Below are 21,781 nucleotides of genomic sequence, written 5' to 3' on the forward strand. Positions count from 1 at the left end.
GGTTATCCTTGGCTTTTGCTTTCCTACATGGATTTTACCATCAATTGTCAGATACCACACATACACACACATACTGATTGGGATTTTTATTGAAATTGCATTAAACTCACAGATTAACCTGGAGGCAATATGCATCTTTACCATATTGGATGTTCTCATCCTGGAATATGGTATATTAGTGTATCTTATATTAAGTTTATTCCTATGCACTTATACATTTTGCTCCTATTGAAACTGAAATTTTTTCCTGTAATATTCCCTAACTGGTTACAAATGGTGTGTAGAAACATCATCAATATTTGTAACTGATCTTGTATCCAGCAACTATGGAGAACTTTATTATTCTAATTTGTATAGGTTCTCTTAGATTTTTCTATGTGGATTATCACTGTCTATATATTATGGTTTAGTCTTCCTTTCTGATTCTTATGCCTCTCATTTACATTTCCTCATTATATTCGTTTTATGCCAGGACAAAGTTGAGTAAAAGCACTGATCGCAGACTTCAACAGCTTCATTGAGATATAATTCACATACCATAAAGTTCACCCTTCAGATTTCCTTTTTTAGTTCCTCTTTTTAATAGGAATGCCTCTGAAATTTTACCATATAAGTAACTAATTGCTGCAGTCCCATTTGTTAACTGGTTCATCATTTCCCTGATGACTTGTCATGCCACCTCTGACATGTTTTATACACAGATCTATTTCTGGGTTCTGTTCCATTAAAGTATTTGCCTATCCCATTGTCAGTACCACACTGCCATACTCACCATAGCTTTATATACTAATGTACGTATTTGCTATAGAGTTTTTATGAATACCCTTTATCAAATTAAAGAAATCTTAATTTGCTAAGAAGTTTAAAAATAAAAAACTATAAATAGGTTTTGAGTTGTTTCAGGTGCTTTCCCTTCATCTAGGACATGATCATATAGTTTTTGCCATGTGATCAGCCATCCAGGATGCCTTGTTCTCTTGCTCTCTGTACATCCCCTGCTTAACCAGTCCCTGCTTCACCTACACCCTACTCACATGGCTGACCTTCCCTCTTAATCATAGAGCCTAATCAGTAACTGCCTATGTACTTGCCCCCAGCTAGTGATTCTTCTAATCTTTATATCAAAACAGCTCCACCCTGCTAGTTTTATCAAAGGGGCTTTGAGGGACATGCCTCTCTGATGGTTTCCCTGGTAATGGATGAGCCAACCTGACATCAGTTCCCCATAACACGTAACCTTCCCCCCCACACACAGCTCCCTGGACTTCTGCCATGTCCTGCCTGCTGTCTGCCATCCACAGTGGAGTGTCACTCCAGGACCCTTTTGCTCCGGACGTGTATGATCCCCTATCCATTAAACAACTGATGTCTCTGTCACTGACTCTGGGCTCTTTCTTCAGTCTGAGGCTGGGCAAGTACAGGCCTTGAAGGCCTGCGGGGTACAGCCCAACATTCTCCTTTGTTAAATTTGGTGTTTTAGGGCTTCCCTGGTGGTGCAGTGGTTGAGAGTCCACCTGCCGATGCAGGGGACACGGGTTCATGCCCTGGTCCAGGAAGATCCCACATGCCGCGGAGCGGCTAGGCCCATGAGCCATGGCCACTGAGCCTGCGCGTCCGGAGCCTGTGCTCCACAACGGGAGAGGCCACAACAGTGAGAGGCCCAAGTACCGCAAAAAAAAAAAAAAAAAATTGGTGTTTTATTAATAGACATAATGATGAACTATATAACCCATTCTTGGGCTAAGTGCTACCTGGTCATGATTGTTTTGGTATACTACTGAATTTTATTTACTAATATTTAGGATTTTTCTATGTTGATGAGATCAATGTATAATTTTTCTCATAAAGTTTTGGCCATTGAGATTTTGTCTCAAAATTAATTTTTGATTATTCCCTTTTCCTAATCTCTGAAATTTTAAGAAAGGATTAAAGGTTCCTTACATAGTTTGATAAAATTCATCTGTAAAATCTTACTAGTGTCTGTTACAGACTAGAGTCGGGGGAGACTACGTGCAACTTTTTTTTTTTGGCCACACTGCGTGGCTTGTGGGATCTTAGTTCCCTGAACAAGGATTGAGCCCAGGCCCTCGGCAGTGAAAGTGCAGAGTCCTAACCACTGGACTGCCAAGGAATTCCCTTTTTTAAAAAAAAAAACCTTCACTCATCTGTTGCATTTTAAAAGCAATATTAACAAATCCATTTTTATTGACTGCTATTAAAAATAAGGCTGCTTGAATAGTTTTTATAGGTAACAGTTATTCTCTCCTCTGTTCCAATAATACTTTCTACGTACCACTTAGAACAGTGCTTTGTAATTGTTTATGTGTTGGTTAGCACCAGACTGTAAGCTTCTGGAGTAGGGGGTAATGCTTTATTCATATTTTCCCCAGTGTCTAGCACAGTGTGAGACATACTGTAAATAGGAACAAAAAAAAAAATCACAAAATGACACTGCCAGCTATGTCTTTTCTCTTAAATCTCAAGTTTGGAGTCTCAGTTCTGCCACTCGTTGGCAGTGTGGCTGGCTGCAAGAATGACACTATCTCGTAAGGGCTTTTTGAAGATTAATTGCAACAATGTATGTAAATTATCTGGTATATCTAGTGAGTGCTCAATAAATGCTAACTATAAACTACTTTTAAAAGAAAAACAGTTGGCTTTCTGATCCCATCTGGAAAGCTGACATTAGTAGAGTACTTGGAGGGATTGCTTACATAATTTGGTAAAGATGAAGTTAAATCTCTTTATTCCTTCCCCAGTAGAAAATTGGATAGTCATTTTAACTACATGTTCTTAGATCCCTGGATGATACCTGGTTTCTTTATTCTGATGATCTGTGTAATGGCTTTAGCCTCCAGCCACAGTCTGGGGAAGACTTAGAGAAGTAAATAAGCATTTCCTTTAGATGCATCTGTGTAGTGGCAAGCCTACACATCTAATTTGTGAGAAATCATAAAATGTATGGCCTGGAAAAATCTGAATTTTCATTTGTAGAAAGTGGTTGTAAAGCAGCACCATGAATGCATGTACATATAACGTGTATGGTTATCATTCCAACACGGTATGTAATAGTAAAAGACTTCAAACCACCCAAATGCCGTTAATAGGGCACTAGTTAGGAATGTTGCTGAAAACTCAGCCTCTGTGCACCAGTGCTGCATTCAATCTCGGAGACAAGAGTTTTGGGTGAAGCAGAAAAGCTTTATTGCTTTGCCAAGCAAAGGGGGACACAGTGGGCTCGTGCCTCAAAAACTGTGTATCCCAACCCCGGGGGGATTTGGTGAGGAGTTTTATAGCAATGGGCAGAGCTGCCCATAAGATTAGGGTGTGTGCAGGGCCTGCATCCCTTTAATCTGGCCCCAGGTGGTCTCCTCCTACTGAGCTTCTCTGTTTCCCTTAATCTGGCCTCAGGTGGTCTCTCTCTTTTTTTTTTTAATATTTATTTATTTGGCTGCCTGGGTCTTAGTTGCAGCACGTGGGATCTTTAGTTGAGGCATGGGGGAATCTAGTTCCCTGACCAGGGATCGAACCCAGGTCCCCTGCGTTGGGAGCAAGGAGTCTTAGCCACTGGACCACCAGGGCAGTCCCAGGCCTCAGATGGTCTCTTGAGATAAGCTTCTCTGGTTCCTTTAATCTGGCCTCAGGTGGTCTTCTCTGGAATGAAGAATGCTAACATCTTCCATTTGTTGGGAGTTTTAGTTCTGTAAAGAGCTCAAAGGTGTTATGTGTACCCCTTGACCTGGAACCAGGACCTCCCCCAAGGCTACACTGTTGTTTCTTGGCTGCTCCTACCACCTTGTCTCTGCATCCCCTCCCTTCCCTGATCAGCAACTGTTTGAATCTGCCCTTCGAAACTCAGGGAAGGTCATGGAGGCTGGAGTCTATTCCCTACAAGAAACGGGGAACACGTAAAGGCTTCTGTGCCCAGGAGCCCCACAGGGTCCTGTTCAGTTTCAGTAATAATGATATATCCACACAATGCGATACTAAAATAAATTTAAAGGCTTTCTATGAACTGATATGGAAAGATCACTAGGATATACTGTTTTTAAAAAAACCAATGTACTTAAGTATAGATATAATGTGTTCTCTTTTGTATAAGAAAAAAACATTTGGGACATATATTCATATTTAACTGAACTTGCAAAAACAAACTCTGAAAAGAAAGAAGATGCCAGTACAAGTAGTTTCCCAAAAAGTGGACGGTTAGGGTAATCAGAAAACAGTGGTGGGAGAAGGACTTCTCCATGTATACCTTTTTAAAGAGACTTGACATCTGAATCATGTGAATATATTAACCACTTAAAAAAAAAGTTCCCTCCTCATGACACAGACCACTGCTTCCTGTGCCCAGCCGTGCTGCCATAGGCCCCACAAATCCTCCTCCTAGCCTGGCAGGTGTAGAAGCTGCTTCTCTGACCCATTTATGAGAAGGTGAATAAAGGACATGGTCACACTGCAATGCCTTTATAAGAGGAAGTTTTATTGTTAATTATTTACCTTAACAGTTTCAGAAAGAGGAACAGATTAGCTCAGTCCAACATGATTGGCAGTTGGCAAAATCTAGTGAAGCAAGTGTTCTGATTGCTAAGGATTCAATTTGGATGCTTTTAATACTTAGCCATCTAACACCTCAAACATAATCGAGAATAAATGCATCATCTCCCTCCCTTTCATTTTAATTCCCACCTACCTCTCTTCAATATGGAAATATCTTCGTTAAATAAGATTCCCAGAGGAACAAGCTCCCTGGAGAGTATAGCCATGAGGACAGTGCACAAAAAGAAAAACTCAAAATAAAACTCTGTATGATAATTTACTAGTCTAAGGAAACAATACCTTCCAATATATTAAGAAATAAATCCAGTTACAAATGCACTGATAGGTCTATGTTAAGAGGTTCTGGTATAGTAACTGAAAATGGCCAGCTATTTACAAGATACACAAGCAGGAATGGTGCACCTAGCCCAGCACTGGCCCTCAGAAACCAAAAGTGTTTTCTCCACTGTAGGCCACATACAAGAATCCATCTTCATCTTTTTCCTTCTCGTAAAGCTGTCCCATAGTTAGGCTTGAAAGAGAAAAACAAAAAACAACATTGAGAATTGGGTTTGATTACTGAGTCTACGTGTTGGGAGAAAGATGGCTTGAGGATAAGGAATTTCACTACTTAAACTAGCTACTCTGTCACACCTTTGGTGGTAGGTGATAAAAAGTAATTCTCTGGGAATCGGTAGATAAGACTAGAATCAACCTCCATCCTCCTGTCCCAGGCAAGGCCATTTGACTCACCCTTACACCAAGGTATTCCTTCAGAAGCCAGCTCTAGCTCCTAGGGTGGATGTGGTTGGTTAGTACTGGTTAGTGCTTTCGCAATGCTTTCTGAATGGGGGGGGGGGGCTAGGGAGAAAAGCTAATAAGCAAAATAAGAGTCTAAGAGGCCCATCCCTGTGTGGGTGAGAGACAAAGGTAAGGACGAGTACTTGTGCTTTCCTTTCCTCAGGGCTGGTCTATTTGAAGATTTATAATTCGTACCTAGCATGATAAAGAATGAGGGGGCTGATTCCTGTGGAAGTTCGCCCGCCAGAAACCCTGTGCCCCAGAGATCTGCATCGGCGTCATCGAAGGGAAGTTACTTTCCTCACATGTAATGCAAAAAGCTCTCATATTGTATCTGGGATCCAAAGAAGTCTTGCCCAAGCTTCCTAAGAACCCTCCAGAAATAGATATTGCTCAAACTAAACATGTGTGGGTGGGAGAGCTGGCTTTCCCTCAGCGGTAAAACAGACTGCAGCAGGGGAGACCTAATCTAGTTCTCTGCCATGAAGCTGAGGTGCACTGGCTCCAGAGTAAGACTAGTAACACCTGGAGCCCCAGGTGAGCTCTGGCCACATGACTGCTCTATTAGAGATAAGCAGGAGGTGCAGACATGTGCTAAACCTCAGCATGACCATGCGTGGTGGGGTCAACCAGAACCAGCACTGACAAAGCAGTCTGAGAGCCGGCCCCCGAGGTGACAGAGGTCACTAAGCCCGGACAGGTCTTAACAGATGCTTAAATGCAGGACTCAGGAGAACAAGGGCCAGAGGGTAGATAAAGAGGGGTTGGAGGCCTCAAGCTGGTGAAGCAAAGACTGCCCCATGCTGCTGCTTTGCTCCTGGCAGCTGTATGGGACCACCATGTAAACAGGAATGCAGACCACATTTACTTATAAAGGGGAGTTTTTCTCCTTTCCTACTCTTCCTGCCCATTTTCAAGCTTAGCTGGTTCGGCTGTGTGGGTAGATGAGAACTAGTAATAACGTAGGAGTGGATGAGTATGAATACAGAATGGCCTGTCACTGGCATCTTGTACAATAAAATCGTGCTTCCTGTGAGGATCTAACTGGAATTTGTAAAATAAGGACTCCCTGAAACAGCACTGTCCACTACAAATTTCTCCTGTGATAGAAATGTCCTATATTTCTGCTGTCCAATGCAGTCGCCACTATGTTCAGCACTTTAAATGTGGCTCATCTGAATTGCTATGTGCTGTAAGTGTAAAACATACACAAGATTTCAAAGTATCAGAGTATGAAAAAAAACATGTAAAATATCTCAATTTTGACTACATGTTGAAATGATGCCATTTTGGATATACCAGATAAAAAAAATACTATTAAAATTAACTTCACCTGTTTTTCTTTTTTTAATGTGGCTACTAGAGAATTTTAGATTTCATATGTGGTTCACATGCCATTTCTATTGACGACACTGCCCTGGAACGTGTGAGGACTCGGGGGGCAGCAGGTAGAGGGAGGAACACGTGCCCATGAGAACACCTGTGGTGGGTGGTAGGTCTCAACCTCAGCTGCACAGCAGAAACAATGGGGAGCTTGAAAGACATGCCCCACCCCAGACCAATTAAATCAGAATCTCTGGAGGTAGGACCCAGGCATCAGTAAGTTTTAAAATGCCCAAGATGGGGACTTCCCTGGTGGCACAGTGGTTAAGAATCCGCCTGCCAATTCAGGTGACACGGGTTCGAGCCCTGGTCCAGGAAGATCCCACATGCCGCAGAGCAACTAAGCCTGTGCGCCACAACTACTGAGCCCACATGCCACAACTACTGAAGCCTGTGCGCCTAGAGCCCATGCTCCGCAACAAGAGAAGCCTCCGCAATGAGAAGCCTGCGCACCGCGATGAAGAGTAGCCCCCGCTCACCGCAACTAGAGAAAGCCCGCCCGCGCGCAGCAAGACCAAACGCAGCCAAAATAAATTAATTAGTTTTTTAAAAATGCCCAAGATGATTCCATAGGCAGCCAAGTTGAGAAACAATCCCCTTGCCAGAGGGAGAGATGCTTGTCTGTCTTTGTTTGTTTTGGAGATGCTTATCTTTAAAAGCATGGGATTAGGAAGTAGAGTGAGCCAGGAAGTGGAGTGAAGAACCAGCAACTAGCAAAGGGCTTGAACAAGTAGCGGGGGGTCTCTCGAGAAGACTTTTACCCTGGTGGTTAGGAATGCCCTGAGGAACCCAGCTTTTCCCTGAGAATCCTCAGAATGAGGCAAAGGGGAAAACAGCTACCGCTACTGCCACAACTCTCTTGCCCCGCTTGGTACAAGTGTCCAGGGTGACCGTGATAAGACCTGAACTACAGTCTCTCCACTATCATTACCAAAGGGGTTTGGAAGGAGCAGACACTGTGTGCAATTCAAAGGCGGCAGCCACACCTTGATGCCTATGTCAAGTTTGGTTCCATCTGCCAGACTAAGTTCTGCTCTTCTCCTAGCAAGTTACAAGCCCAAGGGCAGTGACTCTAAGTTGTGCTGCCGAGTTAGAAATACTTGAGGAGCTTATAAACCCCAGACTCTGAACGTTGTCTGCAGTGAACAAGACCACGGAACGACTACTGTCTAAGGCAGGCTCTGAGACTGACGGGGTTGGGGGAGGAGGACCCATAATCATGTGGCTTTCTGTCTTCAGATTCCACTGTCTTTTAAGTAAAACTTTGGTTTATAAATTTAACAGTGCCCTAGCAGCTATAAAGGCTGATCATAAAAATTCTAATTATAATAGCAAACACTATGTGCCAAGCACTTGTTTTAAGTGCATTACATGTATTAACTCTTTACCCTCAGAACAATCTTAGGAGGCAGGTACAACCATAATCCATAGTTCAGATAATAAAAGTGAGGCACAGGGCTTCCCTGGTGGCACAGTGGTTGAGAGTCTGCCTGCCAATGCAGGGGACACGGGTTCGAGCCCTGGTCTGGGAGGATCCCACATGCCGCGGAGCACCTAGGCCCGTGCGCCACAACTACTGAGCCTGTGCGTCTGGAGCCTGTGCTCCGCAACAAGAGAGGCCGTGATAGTGAGAGGCCCGCGCATCGCGATGAAGAGTGGCCCCCGCTCGCCGCAACTAGAGAAAGCCCTCGCACAGAAACAAAGACCCAAAACAGCCAAAATAAATAAGTTAATTTAAAAAACAAAGTGAGGCACAGAGAGGTTAACTAATTCATGCCAGATCACAAAGCTAGGAGACATTCTTACCACCAAGTTGTGCTGCCTCCATGTGAATACACAACTAGATCTAATGACCTAATGTCAGCATTCTTGTACCTTTTGTGAAGACCTCCCTTAGAATAGCACTTCTCACACATACAAACATGCATAGGGAATCACCTGGATGTCTTGTTAAAGTGCCTGTTTTGATTCTGAAGGTCTGGGTCAAGGATGAGATTCTACATTTCTATCTAACAAATTCCCAGGGAAGGCCACTGCTGCCAGCTTCTGTATCACACATTGAGCAGCAGGTCCTTCAGATCCTGTAATTTTACAATTAGATGGCTGTGCCTAATGATTTTAAGAGCCCTTTCACTGTTCTCCTTTTCTCTGCCACGCAGTGTCATGTGGAAACTCTACTTAGTTGGCAGTAGCACAGTGTCCTTATACTCAGGGTATCCCTTGGGCAGGAACTTGAAAACTGACAATGCTCAACACTGGGAGCTAAATGCTCCAGTCAGCAGCCCGTGACTGAACGCCTGATTCCAAGGCTTCTCTAGGTGACGAGAAAGAAGACTGGCGCATCTGTACAGTATAATTCAAAAACAGCACGTGTGGGATCAGGCCACACACATACAGAGTCAGAATAACTTGGTCTGGAGCCAAAAAAGAGCAGGGCTACAAATATAGTTTAAAAATACTTTTTTTAAAAGTCCCATTAAGGGGCTTCCCTGGTGGCGCAGTGGTTGAGAATCCACCTGCCAATGCAGGGGACACGGGTTCGAGCCCTGGTCCAGGAGGATCCTACATGCCATGGAGCAACTAAGCCCATACGCCACAACTACTAAGCCTGCGCTCTAGAGCCTGCATGCCACAACTACTGAGCCCGCAAGCCACAACTACCGAAGCCCACGCACCTAGAGCCGTGCTCCACAACAAGAGAAGCCACCGCAATGAGAAGCCCGCGCACCACAACAAAGAGTAGTCCCCGCTCGCCGTAACTAGAGAAAGCCCACATGCAGCAACGAAGACTCAATGCAGCCAAAAATAATAAAATAAATTAAAAAGAAAAAAAAGTCCCATTAAAAGAATAGCCAAGGCGGTTACCCGCTGTCTGGTGCAGCGACCTGGCGTGGGGAGCCGTGGGAGGGGAGGAGAGGGTGTCGCTGTCGCTGATGGCTGAGGCGGCAGGAGGGAAGCTGGATCCCGGGCAGTGGGAGGGAAAGCAGGAGAGAGGGTCTGGTGAGGCAGCAGCACTCAAGGCCACGCTGGGTCAGGCTTGGTTCTTGTGGAGTGGGGTGCAGGGTGCCAAGCCAAAAAAAAGAAGAAAAAAAAAAAAATAGCCAAGGGCTTCCCTGGTGGTGCAGTGGTTAAGAATCTGCCTGCCAATGCAGGGGACACGGCTTTGAGCCCTGTTCCGGGAAGATCCCACATGCCGCAGAGCAACTAAGCTCGCGAGCCACAACTACTGAGCCCACATGCCACAACTACTGAGCCCACATGCCACAACTACTGAAGTGCCCGTGCTCCGCAACAAGAGAAGCCACTCCAATGAGAAGCCCGCACACCACAACGAAGAGTAGTCCCCACTCACCGCAACTAGAGAAAGCCCGCACACAGCAATGAAGACCCAACACAGCCAAAAATAAATAATTAAATTAAATTAAATTTTTTAAAAAAGAGCCCTCTTTAAAAAAAAGTCATGAGGGACACAAAATAATTAAAAAAAAAAAAAGTATAGCCAAGTGGAAGGGCAGGGATGCAAAACGTGCCCCTTTTCAGCAGGCAGCATACAGCAGAAGGCTGGTGTGTTCCTTTAGGACAAGTTCTGTACACCTCTGAGAAGTCGGGCTCCCCTCTCAGAATCCAGAGGCCCAAGCCACACAGCACCAGATGGGCCACTACTGGAGCAGCAGAGGATCTGAAAGCAAAGAGACACTCATCCAAGAAGAAGGCTGCTGAGCAGTGGTGGTAGGGGACTGCCACCTTCAAGCTCTGAGTCTGACAAGGGAAGAAATGGGAAAGCCAGTGGCAGTTTTAAGCCATGGAGCCAAGCTAAAGGTATGGTGGGACCCTGAAGTACTGAGTGAAGTGAACCTAAATTGCCCCCTAAAACCCTGTCCCCTACACTTCCATTCAAGATAAACCGGTCTAGACAAACTAACCAATAATAAAGGCACTTTTCAGAAGGATCCACACCCAGGAATGGCCATGCTGCTGAGGGCACGCCAGTTTCAAGCTGCTCACCAGCCTATGAACTGGGGGAGGCTGACCTAGAACTGTGTGGATGCCCTATCCCTGCACAGCCTTCCCCTGGGCCCAGCCAAGGCCAGGCTGCGGAGGCTGTGGGGTCCAGCCTGACTCAGGAATTGGCTGGGCTGATGGGCCACCCGGCCATCCATCTGCTCTGCGCCCCACGTGCTTCCACTGTATCTGGATTTATCTCTTTCCCAGCAGGGGGAGGGTGGGTGGGGTGAACTGGGAGGACAACGGCCACTGCTGTGGATCCTGGAAAGGCACAGGCCTCAGAGTGAACGTTAACATGGCCCTAAAGGCTGCCCAAGATTCTAAAATACAAAAATTAACTACTGCTTATTCCTTTTATCAGATTTTTCTCTGATATAAATAAACTCTATTCCACTGTTAAGATAAACCCTGCTCTTGAAGAGGTATTTACCCAGAAATGATCAAATGTGCTTCATTTTAAGCACCTTTCTAAATGAAGTCTGGACTGTAAGACATCACAACTTCTTTTACTTAGTACCTCTTTAAGAGCCAGGAGCAACTAAACACCATAATCTTAAACAGGACGGATTTCCCAATATAACATTCCCAAGTTATAACATCTTAGATATATTTTATTTAATAATATACTCCTGTTTCTATTTTAGACAGGGGATTAAGAAGACTCTTATCTGTGCTCTAAACAAAGACCAAAGGTGGGCACCACTGCCACGTCTGGGTTCCCCTCTAAAGCTGTGACTGGGAAACATACACTGATATTCCTTCTCAAGTCCTGTCTGCACCAAGGCATAGTTTTCCCTTCGTTTCTGGCCCAATTCTGGATGCAGGCACCTAGGCAGAGAATTCAACTTTTCAATGGGAAATGGGAAAAGGCAGTTGAGATTTCCCCTTTTTTAAAAAAGAGAACTCAGAATTTTGAAAGTAAAACTCTTAGAGACTTGCTTCTGTCTCTATTTCTAGAATCAATATTTAATACTAACTACTCAAACAATAATCACGTTATTTTACGTGATGGTCACCTGCAAAGTTCCGCTCCAAGGCAGGAACAAATGAAGTTACTTTCGCTCAGCCTCAGACGTAAATTATCCTTGTGTAGATCTGTCTGTTACGGTATGGGGGAGGGCTCCTCCTCTCTCAACTCTGATTTCCCCAGCCACTCTCCAAAGGCTGCAAGCACTGGCTGAAGGTTAAAGGAGGCTCCATGCTTCCCTAAGGAGGCTGAAAAGTGCTACGTAAGAGGCTGCTACTGCCTTGGGGAGGAAATGGCAACACTGAGTCAAACAATAGCTTTAGGAAGGAGACTGGCAATTTTGTTTGTGAAGCCATCAGTTGCATAAAGGCCAATGATGTCACATGCCTCTTTTATTTATAAGCAAATTTGTTTTTAAGAATAAAACCAAACAAACAAAGAACTGGTACATTAAATATGGGGCAGGAAGTCATTAACTGGGTCCAAGGGTGCTGAAGAGCCTGGGCAGAGGGGCTGGTTAGTGACTTGGGTCACTGGTGTAATCTGTTTCAGGGAGGATTCTTACCAGGTTGGAAAGGCAAATAAAACTTAGAGAGAAAATGGCCCTGAAGCAGCCTCTGCCGCCCTGAGAATCACTTTTCATTTCCAATTCTATTTATATTTCAGGGATAATGGGGGAGAGGGCGTTAGTTAAAATCTTCAGCCATTTTAATTGCTAGATAACGTAATCTTAATGTCTCCAGAAGCCTGCTTCATTTCTTTCAAGAAGTATCAGAGGATTAGAATCAAGGAAAATAAAACTCAATGCCACAGATCCTAGTCACCTACTTCCTCCCATAAGAAGCCACCACCAGGAAGGAGAAAACATAGGGCCACCAAGGAGCTGCAGAAGTTGCAGGTGGCATGAATGAAGATTTACCTCCCCCACTACCTGAAGGGAAGTGGAGAGTGACCACAGATGCCCAGGGCTTCACCAGCCTTCCCTAGTGAAGAGTGTACCTAGCACCACACTGCCCAGAGGCCTGCGAAGGAAGGCTGGGAGAGCCCAATGGGATGACCAGGTCACCCCTGGCAACACCGCAGCTTCCTGAGCTAAAGCTGTAAGCAAACCAATGGCACCCATTAGGCAGGACCTGGCCTGTCTCCTCAAGCAGAACCTTGGCCTAACGGAAGAACCTTCCATTTCTCCCTTATACTCTGCCAAACACCAAGAGGTGGAGGTGGTAGAGACTGGGAAAGAGAAAATCAGACCAAAAAGTAGCCAGAGTTGTCTACCTTTCATAGGAAAAGGACTAGAACTTGGCTTAGGCCTCTTCTGGAGCTTTCAAGGATTTTCAAAAGAAACATATTTTGGCCACATTGGGCTAGTTCCCAGGAGTTCTTAAAGCCTTAGCTTCAGAAGTACTATTTTTGGGGGGATAACAAATGAAACTTAGTTTGGGTCACTAAGATGAGATGCAGCCAGGAATTCACATTCAGAGGAGGGGCCTAGAAGTACTCAAATCAGTAATAGGAAAGGACTGACCAGGGATACAGACTGAGCCAGAAAATTTTCCTCTTTCCACAGAGGACTAAAGTCAGACTGTCAACTACCTAGAAGGGAACTGTAATGCCCCTGCCTAGATTCAGGCCCCAAGTTATCCCAAAGATTGCTTCCAGGCAGCACAAGAGCAAGAGCAAGGGGGTGGTTACTCTGAAAGTCAGAGCAGGTGGTACCAAGAGAGGTGTAAGTCTGTAAAGAGACCTCAGAGCCCTTTGCTGGCCAGCAGCCATTTCCACGTACTTGAGGATCAGGCAGCTGCTCTCAGGGTACTCTCACAGTGGCCAGAGCTGAGCCTGGAAAGCGAGCAAGTAGGCAGGGTGATTAACTGAAGCTGAGCCTCAGCAGAGACCACAAGCTCCTGGGGAAGAACGACAGGACTTATTTCATGGATCATTTGGAGAAAACCTTGTTTCAGGCTTCAGTTCTACTGATAGCTTAAGCCTAATTAAGTCCTGAACTATTTAAAAGGATTCTTGGGTGTTTGAGGATAAAAAAAAAAAAAAGAAATGATGATATTTAAGTCCGGGCCTTGTTCTGTTTTTTTAACCCAAAGCGCACACCCACCTATTGAAGCCCTTTCTTGTTTTCCTTGAACTCCTGATGTCAGGGAGCACAAAAATCAGATTTCTCGTCAGGACCTCTAAGAGTTTTCAGACCTCCAAAGTTTTGAGTTCTGTAAGCAGTCAAGCAGATGGCCAATAGCAGTAAACAGCTCTCACCTGGACTGTGGGACTGTCTTATCCACAAACAGGAATATTGCCTTTTCAGAAGGAAGCTGGATCCTTTTCCTGATGATCCACATGAACTGAGCCACAGTGATGTCAGATGGAACCAGATACTTCCGTTTGTCAATGTCAACAATCTGAGAGCCTGAGACTTTTTCCACAATCACCTGTGAAAGTAAAGAAAGGTCAGGACTAGATTTCTAATGTGAGGCTCTGGCCCTGCATTGGTGGAGAGCTGATGAACAGTGTGTGGGCAAGGAGGTGTTTGGGAAACTGCATAACATGAGAAAATATGCCCCTGATTTAATAAACCACACACTCTGGAGGTTAAGAACTGATATAAATGTGTTATAGGGAAACGGTAAGTGCTTTTCTGTGGTCAACTATTATATTTCTCATCCCTGATGTCAGCACGCATAAGAGAAACACAGCCCTCACTACAAAGCTTTTCAACATTTTGTCTGGGCAGACTCGAAAATATCTGGTGAGGGTTTCCTCTACAGCCTGTTACTCCAGGCTGGACCACAGAATGGATCTGCCTTCACACTACAGAGGAATTAAGATCTCAAGGAACACAGGAAATGAGAATGGATGGACTAATGGGAATGACTGGCAAGCCCAGCCAGCCAAGAACGAAGCTCTTCATTTGGCCTGTTGCTTCTCTCTGAACTAAGTTTCAAATTTATCCCTCCTGCCCCCTCCCCAAAGGAACTGTTCACAAGCAATAAGCTACAATAACAGGTCTGGATGTCCTTAAAAATAAATAAGGGTTACAGAAACTATCTCCCCTACCATAGGATAAATACAGGATAAGTATCATTGATTAAACACAAGCCACTAGAAGTGGCTTCTCAGATTTTTTTTTAGTCAGGAAAGGATGTCAAGATCAGAGTGAGAAAAGGGAACTAGAAGTCAGGTAAAGATGGAGGCTCAAAGTTAAAGATCAATGTCCTGAGACTAAAGTACCACTTCCAAGACCAAAGTGAAAGTCTCCCTCCACCACCATTCCCCAAAGTGGCTGTGACCTGTTGCCCTGTCCTAGAACATCGTTTATTACATAATTGTCTAGGGAAGCCCAGAGGCTTCTGACAGCTTGTTGGCCTAGATCAGGAGATTCAGCACTGAGGCATCCTGAACAGCATCAACTCAAGCCCCTCACGCCCCGGCCCCAGCTGGTCCCTTACCCAGTCTGGCCCATCTACTACTATAACTGGGACTGGAATCTAAACTTGTCAACTGTTGAATGGCCTGGGGCCCTATCACGGGTCCTAAACAGCAAGGGTGACAGCGAGGTGAGGGGGCGGGGAGTCCACTCACCGGAACCCGGTCGGGATATTTCGCTCGGATCTTCGCAGATTCCACGCATCTGTGTTCTATGGGAGAAACGCACCGGGCTGACTGTCGCGCCTGACCGGCCGGCCGGGTCCCGAGCTCCCGGCCCTCCTCCCCACCGTGACCTGCGAACGCCCCAGGTCCTCGTTCAGGCGTCCCGGCAACCTCGGTCCCCGGTCCACTGGCTCCGGAAGGTCCCGCAGAGGTCGGCGCGGGGTGGGTGGGCAGCCGCCAGGGGTGCCGGGACCTCGGCGACCCGAGACCAGAGTGCGGCATCCGCCCCGCCGGGCCCAACCCAGGGCGGCCCGAGTGGGGGAGGGGGCCCACCCGCCGCCCCAGCCCCCATGGCGGGGCCAATGGCCGAGCGCTTACCCAGCGAGTGGTCCTCCTTGAACATCCACTTCATGGCGGCGGCGGCAGCGGGGAAAGGATGCAGCCGGCTCTCGGAGCCGCGGAGCTCAGCGCACCAACCACAACAACAACGACGGCGGCGGCGGTGTCGGCGGCGGCGGCGGCGGCGGCGGCGGCAGCGGTAGCGGCGGCGGCGGCGACTACACGGCAGGCGGGACTTCCGGCTACCGGAGTCTAGCAACCTTCAGGGGGCGGAGCTTCCGGCGCCGCTCGCTGGGACGCCGCGCCAAGGGGCGGGGCCGCATGTCAAGGGGCGGGGCCGCATGTCAAGGGGCGGGACGGGAGAGGGCGCTGAGAAGGGCTGCCGGCGGAGTGGGGATGACAGAGTTGGTGACAGATGTCCGTGAGGGATATTGGTGAATGGGGAGGGGATATTCGAGAACTGGTAACAGGAGTGGGGTCTCGGTGGACGTTGGTAAGGGGAAGGGGTGAGTGGGGCTCTGGCTGATGGGATAGGGCTCTTATAGAGGACTATTCATTAGGGAAACCTGCCTGGGGCGTTGGTGACAACAGGGGGATTTTGTAGGTATGGATGACAGAAGAGGGTTCTCTGGTGGTTGGTGATGGCAGGGGGTCTATTTCGGGCATTGGCACTTTGGGGAGTATTGTTTGGAGTGGTTACAGATTCGGGGCTCAATCTGGAGGCTGTGACTAGTTTGAGGGGACTGTGTGGGGTGGGGTACTGATGACAACCCGGTGGTTCAGTATTGGGGACAGCCATAATAGGTTGCATTGGACCTAGAAACTGAATTTAAACAAATCCCATTTCCTTCCCTTATTCACGAATAAATGTTTGAATAAGCATTTAAGAAAAGCTATCATAACTACGCATTTGAGGAGTGTAACATCACACTTACCACAAAGAGCCCCCTTCGCCTTAACTGGCAGAAGAGTTAGAGGTGACTGCCTGGCTCAGAGAATTCCCCTGATAGCTGGTCATGAGACGGGTTTCTTTGCCATTCAGCATGGGGTTCAGCAATCACAGCCTAGGCTGTGTGTGTGTGTGCCATCTGCCTGAGCACAGGCCTTCAGGGTCTCCAGTGATGTCATTCCTTTCTTCCTCCAAGAGTCATCAGGGCAATCTGCTCTGGTTCATCATCTGTTTATGAGCTGGTGAATACGGAACAAGATACTCACTTAATTGGGACACATGATCCTTGCCACGTGCTTGTGATTCTGATGCATCTGACAGGCCTGTTTGTTTGAACATTGTCATTCATCATTTCCTCGGTTGAAACTCCTGATGGATGTTGTGGAATCTAGCTTTATTCTGAAATTATTTTTGATATTTTAAGACTGTGTGTCTGAGCAGCTAAAATCCGTGTTTGTTTCTTGCCTGTTTTAAATGAAATGAAAAATCCTTTGAATTTCATACCTAGAAATTATTGTTGTTGCATATAGGAGCACTGTTCTAAGTGTTGGGGGTAAGCAGTGAACAGAACAGACAACACTTGCACTCTTACGGAGTTTGCATTCTAGTGGGACAAAACAAAAAAAAATATGTTGGGTAATGATAGGTGCTGTTTAGAAAAATAAAACATGGTGCTTGACTAGAGAGTGATGTGTGGGATCAAATGCATATTAGATAAAGTGGTTTGGCATATTCTAGGAACAGGAAGGAACCCCTTGTGGCTGGAGCTGAATAAATAAGAGGGTGTGTGTTAGGAGGTGAGATCAAAGGGATCTAGAACAAAAGTGAGTTGAGCTTTGAATTCCATTTGAAGAACTTTGGATTTTATTTAGAATGAAATGAGAAGTCAGTGGAGGGTTTTTGTTTTTGTTTTTGTTTGTTAGTATTTATTTATTTGGCAGCGCCGGGTCTTAGTTGCGGCATGTAGGATCTTTAGTTGTGGCATGTGGGATCTAGTTCCCGGACCAGGGATTGAACCCAGGCCCCCTGCATTGGGAGCGTGGAGTTTTAGCCACTGGACCACCAGGGAAGTCCCAGTGGAGGGTTTTAAGAAGTGTGACAGGCATGAAGAACCTAGGGGCAAGACGGGAATAAAGATGCAGACCTACTAGAGAATGGACTTGAGGACATGCGGAGGGGGACGGGTAAGCTAGGACAAAGTGAGAGAGTGGTAGTGTATATATGGACATATATACACTACCAAATGTAAAATAGAGAGCTAGTGGGAAGCAGTCACATAGCACAGGGAGATCAGCTTGGTGCTTTGTGACCACCTAGAAGGGTGGGATAAGGAGGGTGAGAGGGAGGGAGACGCAAGAGGGAAGAGATATGGGAATATATGTATATATATAACTGATTCACTCTGTTATAAAGCAGAAACTAACACACCACTGTAAAGCAATTATACTCCAATAAAAATGTTAAAAAAACAAAGTGTTATGATATGACTTTCCTTTTTAAGTGATCAGGCTAGCTTCTGTGTAGACAATAGACTATAGGGGGTTGAGGATGGAAGCAAGGGAAGAGTTAAGAGGCTATTGTGATAATCCAGGTATATGATTTTGTTGGTTTAGACCAAGAAGTTATCTGTGGAGGTGGTGGGAAGCAGCTGTGTTCTAGATATATTTTGAAGGTAGATCCAACAAAATTTGCTGGTCAATTGAATGTGAGATGAGAGATGAGTCTAAGTCACGGTTTTGGAAGAATGGAGTTGCCATGTACTGGTGTACTGGAATAGGGTGGAGCCAGCGGGGCGGGGGGCAAAGCAAGGCTTTGGTTTTGGTTATATTAAGATGCCCAAGAGACACATCCAAGTAAAGATGTAGAGTAGGTAGATGGATCTATGAGTCTCAAATTCAAAAGAGAAGTATTTAAACTATCGAACTAGAGATCCGCTAGAGAGTGAGTATAAAAATGAAAATACTTATTTTGCGAATAGAGCTAAACACTGAGGAATGAAGATGGTTATTCACCATCTGATAATGAATCAGTGAAGGAGATAGAAATTGGACCGAAGACCCCCTGCTTCCCTTTACAGAGCTGGCCATTGAGTCCTAGTTCAAAGCATGTGTACACCAGCTTGCACCCGGAAGAACTCAGTACACTTCTCAGGGGAGAGATCCGCTGCTCACCAGCTTACAGGCATGTATGTCATCTGATGGTCTCAATGATGTGCAGTGTCTGTCTTCTATCTTTACCTACCTTCTTGATGTCCTTTTCCAGTTCACCATTCTAACTGGTGTCTCTGATCTGCCTTGATGATATGCATCACCTTCTTTACCTATTGGGTCATTATATTTAGCTTACTGAATGTTCTAAGGACACTGGATCTCTTCCTTGAGAGGGTTGTCAGTTGATGAGGTGAGTCAGAAGGAGAAATAGGATAATACATATATGCAATTACACGTTCACCAACTTGTGAAACATGGAGAGTAAATTTCAAAGGTATGTGAACATGGATACTGAGGGATGGCTAGGACAATGGGGGCTGACACAAAGCCAAGTGTGGCTTATCAAGAAGGACTTCACAGAGGGACTTCCCTGGTGGTCCAGTGGATAAGACTCCACGTTGCCAATGTAGGGGGCCTGGGTTCAATCCTCAGTCGGGGAACTAGATCCACATGCATGCTGCAACTAAGGAGTCTGCATGCCGCAACTATGAGCCCACATGCTGCAGCTAAAGATCCCACGTGCTGCAACTAAGACCCAATGCAGCCTAAATAAATAAATAAAAATTTTAAAAAAGACTTCACAGAGAATGTGAATTTTATGTTTCAGAAAGAAGGGTGCATTTTCCAAACTGTAAACTTTCCTTAACAGATAGAAACAAAGCCTGGAGTTGGAAGAGGGAACTGGGAAGTCAAAGGTTTGGTGATATAAATGCCAAGGTGAAAGAAATGTTGGAAAATGTTGAAGCAAACATTCAGGAGTTCTAACCTGGTTCAAGACACCCTGAATGGGCGCTTATAGAAAGGAGTAGAATACGATTTTTTAAAATTTAATTTTATTTATTTATTTTTGGTTGCATTGGGTCTTCGTTGCTGTGCGCGGGCTTTCTCTAGTTGCAGCGAGCGGGGGCTACTCTTGGTTGCTGTGCGCGGGCTTGTCATTGCCGTGGCTTCTCTTGCAGAGTACAGGCTCTAGAGTGCAGGCTCAGTAGTTGTGGCGCAGGGGCTTTTTTTCTCTGTGGCGTGTGGGATCTTCCCGGACCAGGACTCGAACCGGTATCCCCTGCATTGGCAGGCAGATTCTTAACCACTGCGCCACCAGGGAAGCCGTAAAATATGATTAAAATGCATAGTTTTTAGAGAACGACTTTCTTTGTCCTTGGAGGTAAATTGCATAAAACACAAGAAAATTATGGAAATAGAAACTGAGACGTCAGTTCTTAGTCAAGAATGTGTGAAAATGACACAATATAGACAAATCTTTAGCATTTAAAAAAAATTTAATATTCTGTCAAGAATTGAAATAAAACCACAAAAAGTAGTTGCCTCAAATCAGGGGAACAAAGAGTAAATATTAGTATCTGTTATTATTAAACACTTTTGCAAAGCTCATGGCATCTCAGAGGAGGCTGAAGCACTTCATACACCCAAATTCTTAGTAGTTACCTCCGTTTCAGCAGTGACTAAGCTGACACCAGCTACAGCATGTGTTTCCTTCTGAAAGAAGGAGCTTTGGAGGCAAACACCTCCTTCCTCACAGCAGAGCCACCCTCAGGAAGCAACATCAGAACCATCTATTCTAAATTTTATTTTAATGAGTTTTTTTTAATACTTATTTTTTTATCTTGGCTGCACTGGGTCTTAGTTGCAGCACTCGGGAGCTTCCTTGTAGCATCTTTAGTTGCGGCATGCAGGATCATTAGTTGCGGCATGTGGACTTCTTGGTTGCGGTGTGTGGGCTTCTTAGTTGCGGCATGTGAACTCTTAGTTGCAGCATGCACACGGGATCTAGTCCCCCGACCAAGGATTGAACCCCAGCCACCGATCTAGTTCCCCGACCAGGGATTGAACCCCAGTCACCAGCATTGGGAGTGCAGTCTTAACCTCTGGACCACTAGGGAAGTCTCCTGGTTATTTAAATAAATGAAAGACATTCACTTAAAGCATAAGTACAGTATAATGGCAGAATCATAACATAGATTTAAGCCTAACAGTTGTTGTATTTAAGAGCTGTGTTGCCACCCCAGAAAAGCTTTAAAGCAAAAATGAGTGGTAATGGACCAGATATGTCAAAAAAATGACATGGCTGATTACATTGTCACCTTGGACTGTGGTAAGGGCCCTGGATAGTTTCCCCTTATGGGACATCTTGACCTCTTTCTGTGTTGTTAGGATCTCGGCTGTTCTCTTCATCTGAAACCCACTTCTAGGTTATGGTGACTAAACTTATCATGGTGATCATTTTGAAATGTATAGAAATATTGAAACACTACGTTGTGTAACAGGAACTTACATAGTGTTGTAGGTCAATTATACTTCAAAAACAAACTCATAAAAAAGAGATCAGATTTGTGGTTATCAGAGGCAAGGTGGAGGGAGGGGGGAATTGGATGAAGGAAGTCAAAAGGTACAAACTTACAGTTATAAGATAAATAAGTACTAGGGATGTAATGTACAACATGATAAATATAATTAGCACTGCTCTATGTTATATATGAAAGAGTAAATCCTAGGAGTTCTTACCAGAAGGAAAAAAATTTTTTCTATTTAATTTTTAATCTATATGAGATAAGCAATATTCACTAAACTTATTGTGGTAACCATTTCATGATGTAACTCAAATCATTATGCTGTACACCATAAACTTATACAGTGCTGTATGTCAATTAAACCTCAACAAAACTAGAAGGAAAAAATCCTTCTAGCTTGCGTTCAAAATAGGAGCATCTACTACTGGACTCCATTCTGAGCACAAACGTCACACTATCTCTTGGAACTGCAATGTGATCCTTTTGATGAAGAACTTGGCTATTGACCATGTTAAAAAAAAATTCCTTCTGCCATGTTCGAAATACTAGGGGGCGGGTGGAGTCGGGGGAAAGCATTCAATTAAGTGATACTCCAACATTATCTTTGGAGAGGAGCATAGCTTCCCCTAAAACAGGTAGCCAAGCTTGTGCCCAATTAAGGTAACAAAGTATAGCAGAGCTATATAGT

The 21,781-nt window shown here is 45.1% G+C and overlaps 2 protein-coding genes across 2 annotated transcripts in view; one reads left to right on the plus strand and one right to left on the minus strand.

The window, feature by feature from the left end:
- ADAT1 (adenosine deaminase tRNA specific 1) overlaps positions 1–6,671 on the plus strand; it is a 45,320-nt gene extending 38,649 nt beyond the window's left edge. The window contains exon 9 of the mRNA XM_079908280.1: positions 5,504–6,671. Within this exon, the coding sequence (XP_079764406.1) occupies positions 5,504–5,528 (25 nt within the window). The 3' untranslated portion in view covers positions 5,529–6,671. The remainder of the gene's footprint in view (positions 1–5,503) is intronic.
- On the minus strand, positions 4,192–15,860 carry GABARAPL2 (GABA type A receptor associated protein like 2). Its single transcript, XM_079908282.1, has 4 exons — positions 15,668–15,860; positions 15,281–15,336; positions 13,958–14,130; positions 4,192–5,071 (listed from the first exon to the last, which is right to left on the minus strand). Exons 1-4 carry the CDS (start codon positions 15,699–15,701, stop codon positions 4,981–4,983), a joined length of 354 nt encoding a protein of 117 aa, XP_079764408.1. The 5' UTR covers positions 15,702–15,860; the 3' UTR covers positions 4,192–4,980.
- Positions 15,861–21,781: the final 5,921 nt, after the last annotated feature.

Source organism: Stenella coeruleoalba (assembly GCF_951394435.1).
Source record: "Stenella coeruleoalba genome assembly, chromosome: 20".
NCBI lineage: Eukaryota > Metazoa > Chordata > Mammalia > Artiodactyla > Delphinidae > Stenella > Stenella coeruleoalba.

What these genes read in the sequence shown, in the direction of transcription:
- GABARAPL2 (XM_079908282.1), bottom strand. Translation starts at nt 15,701, where the DNA reads ATGAAGTGGATGTTCAAGGAGGACCACTCGCTGG. An exon ending in AATATCCCGACCGGGTTCCG is followed by an intron (nt 14,131 to 15,280) that starts GTGAGTGGACTC and finishes TTACTTTCACAG; the next exon opens with GTGATTGTGGAAAAAGTCTC. An exon ending in AAGACAGTCCCACAGTCCAG is followed by an intron (nt 5,072 to 13,957) that starts GTGAGAGCTGTT and finishes TTCTCTTTCAAG; the next exon opens with CCTAACTATGGGACAGCTTT.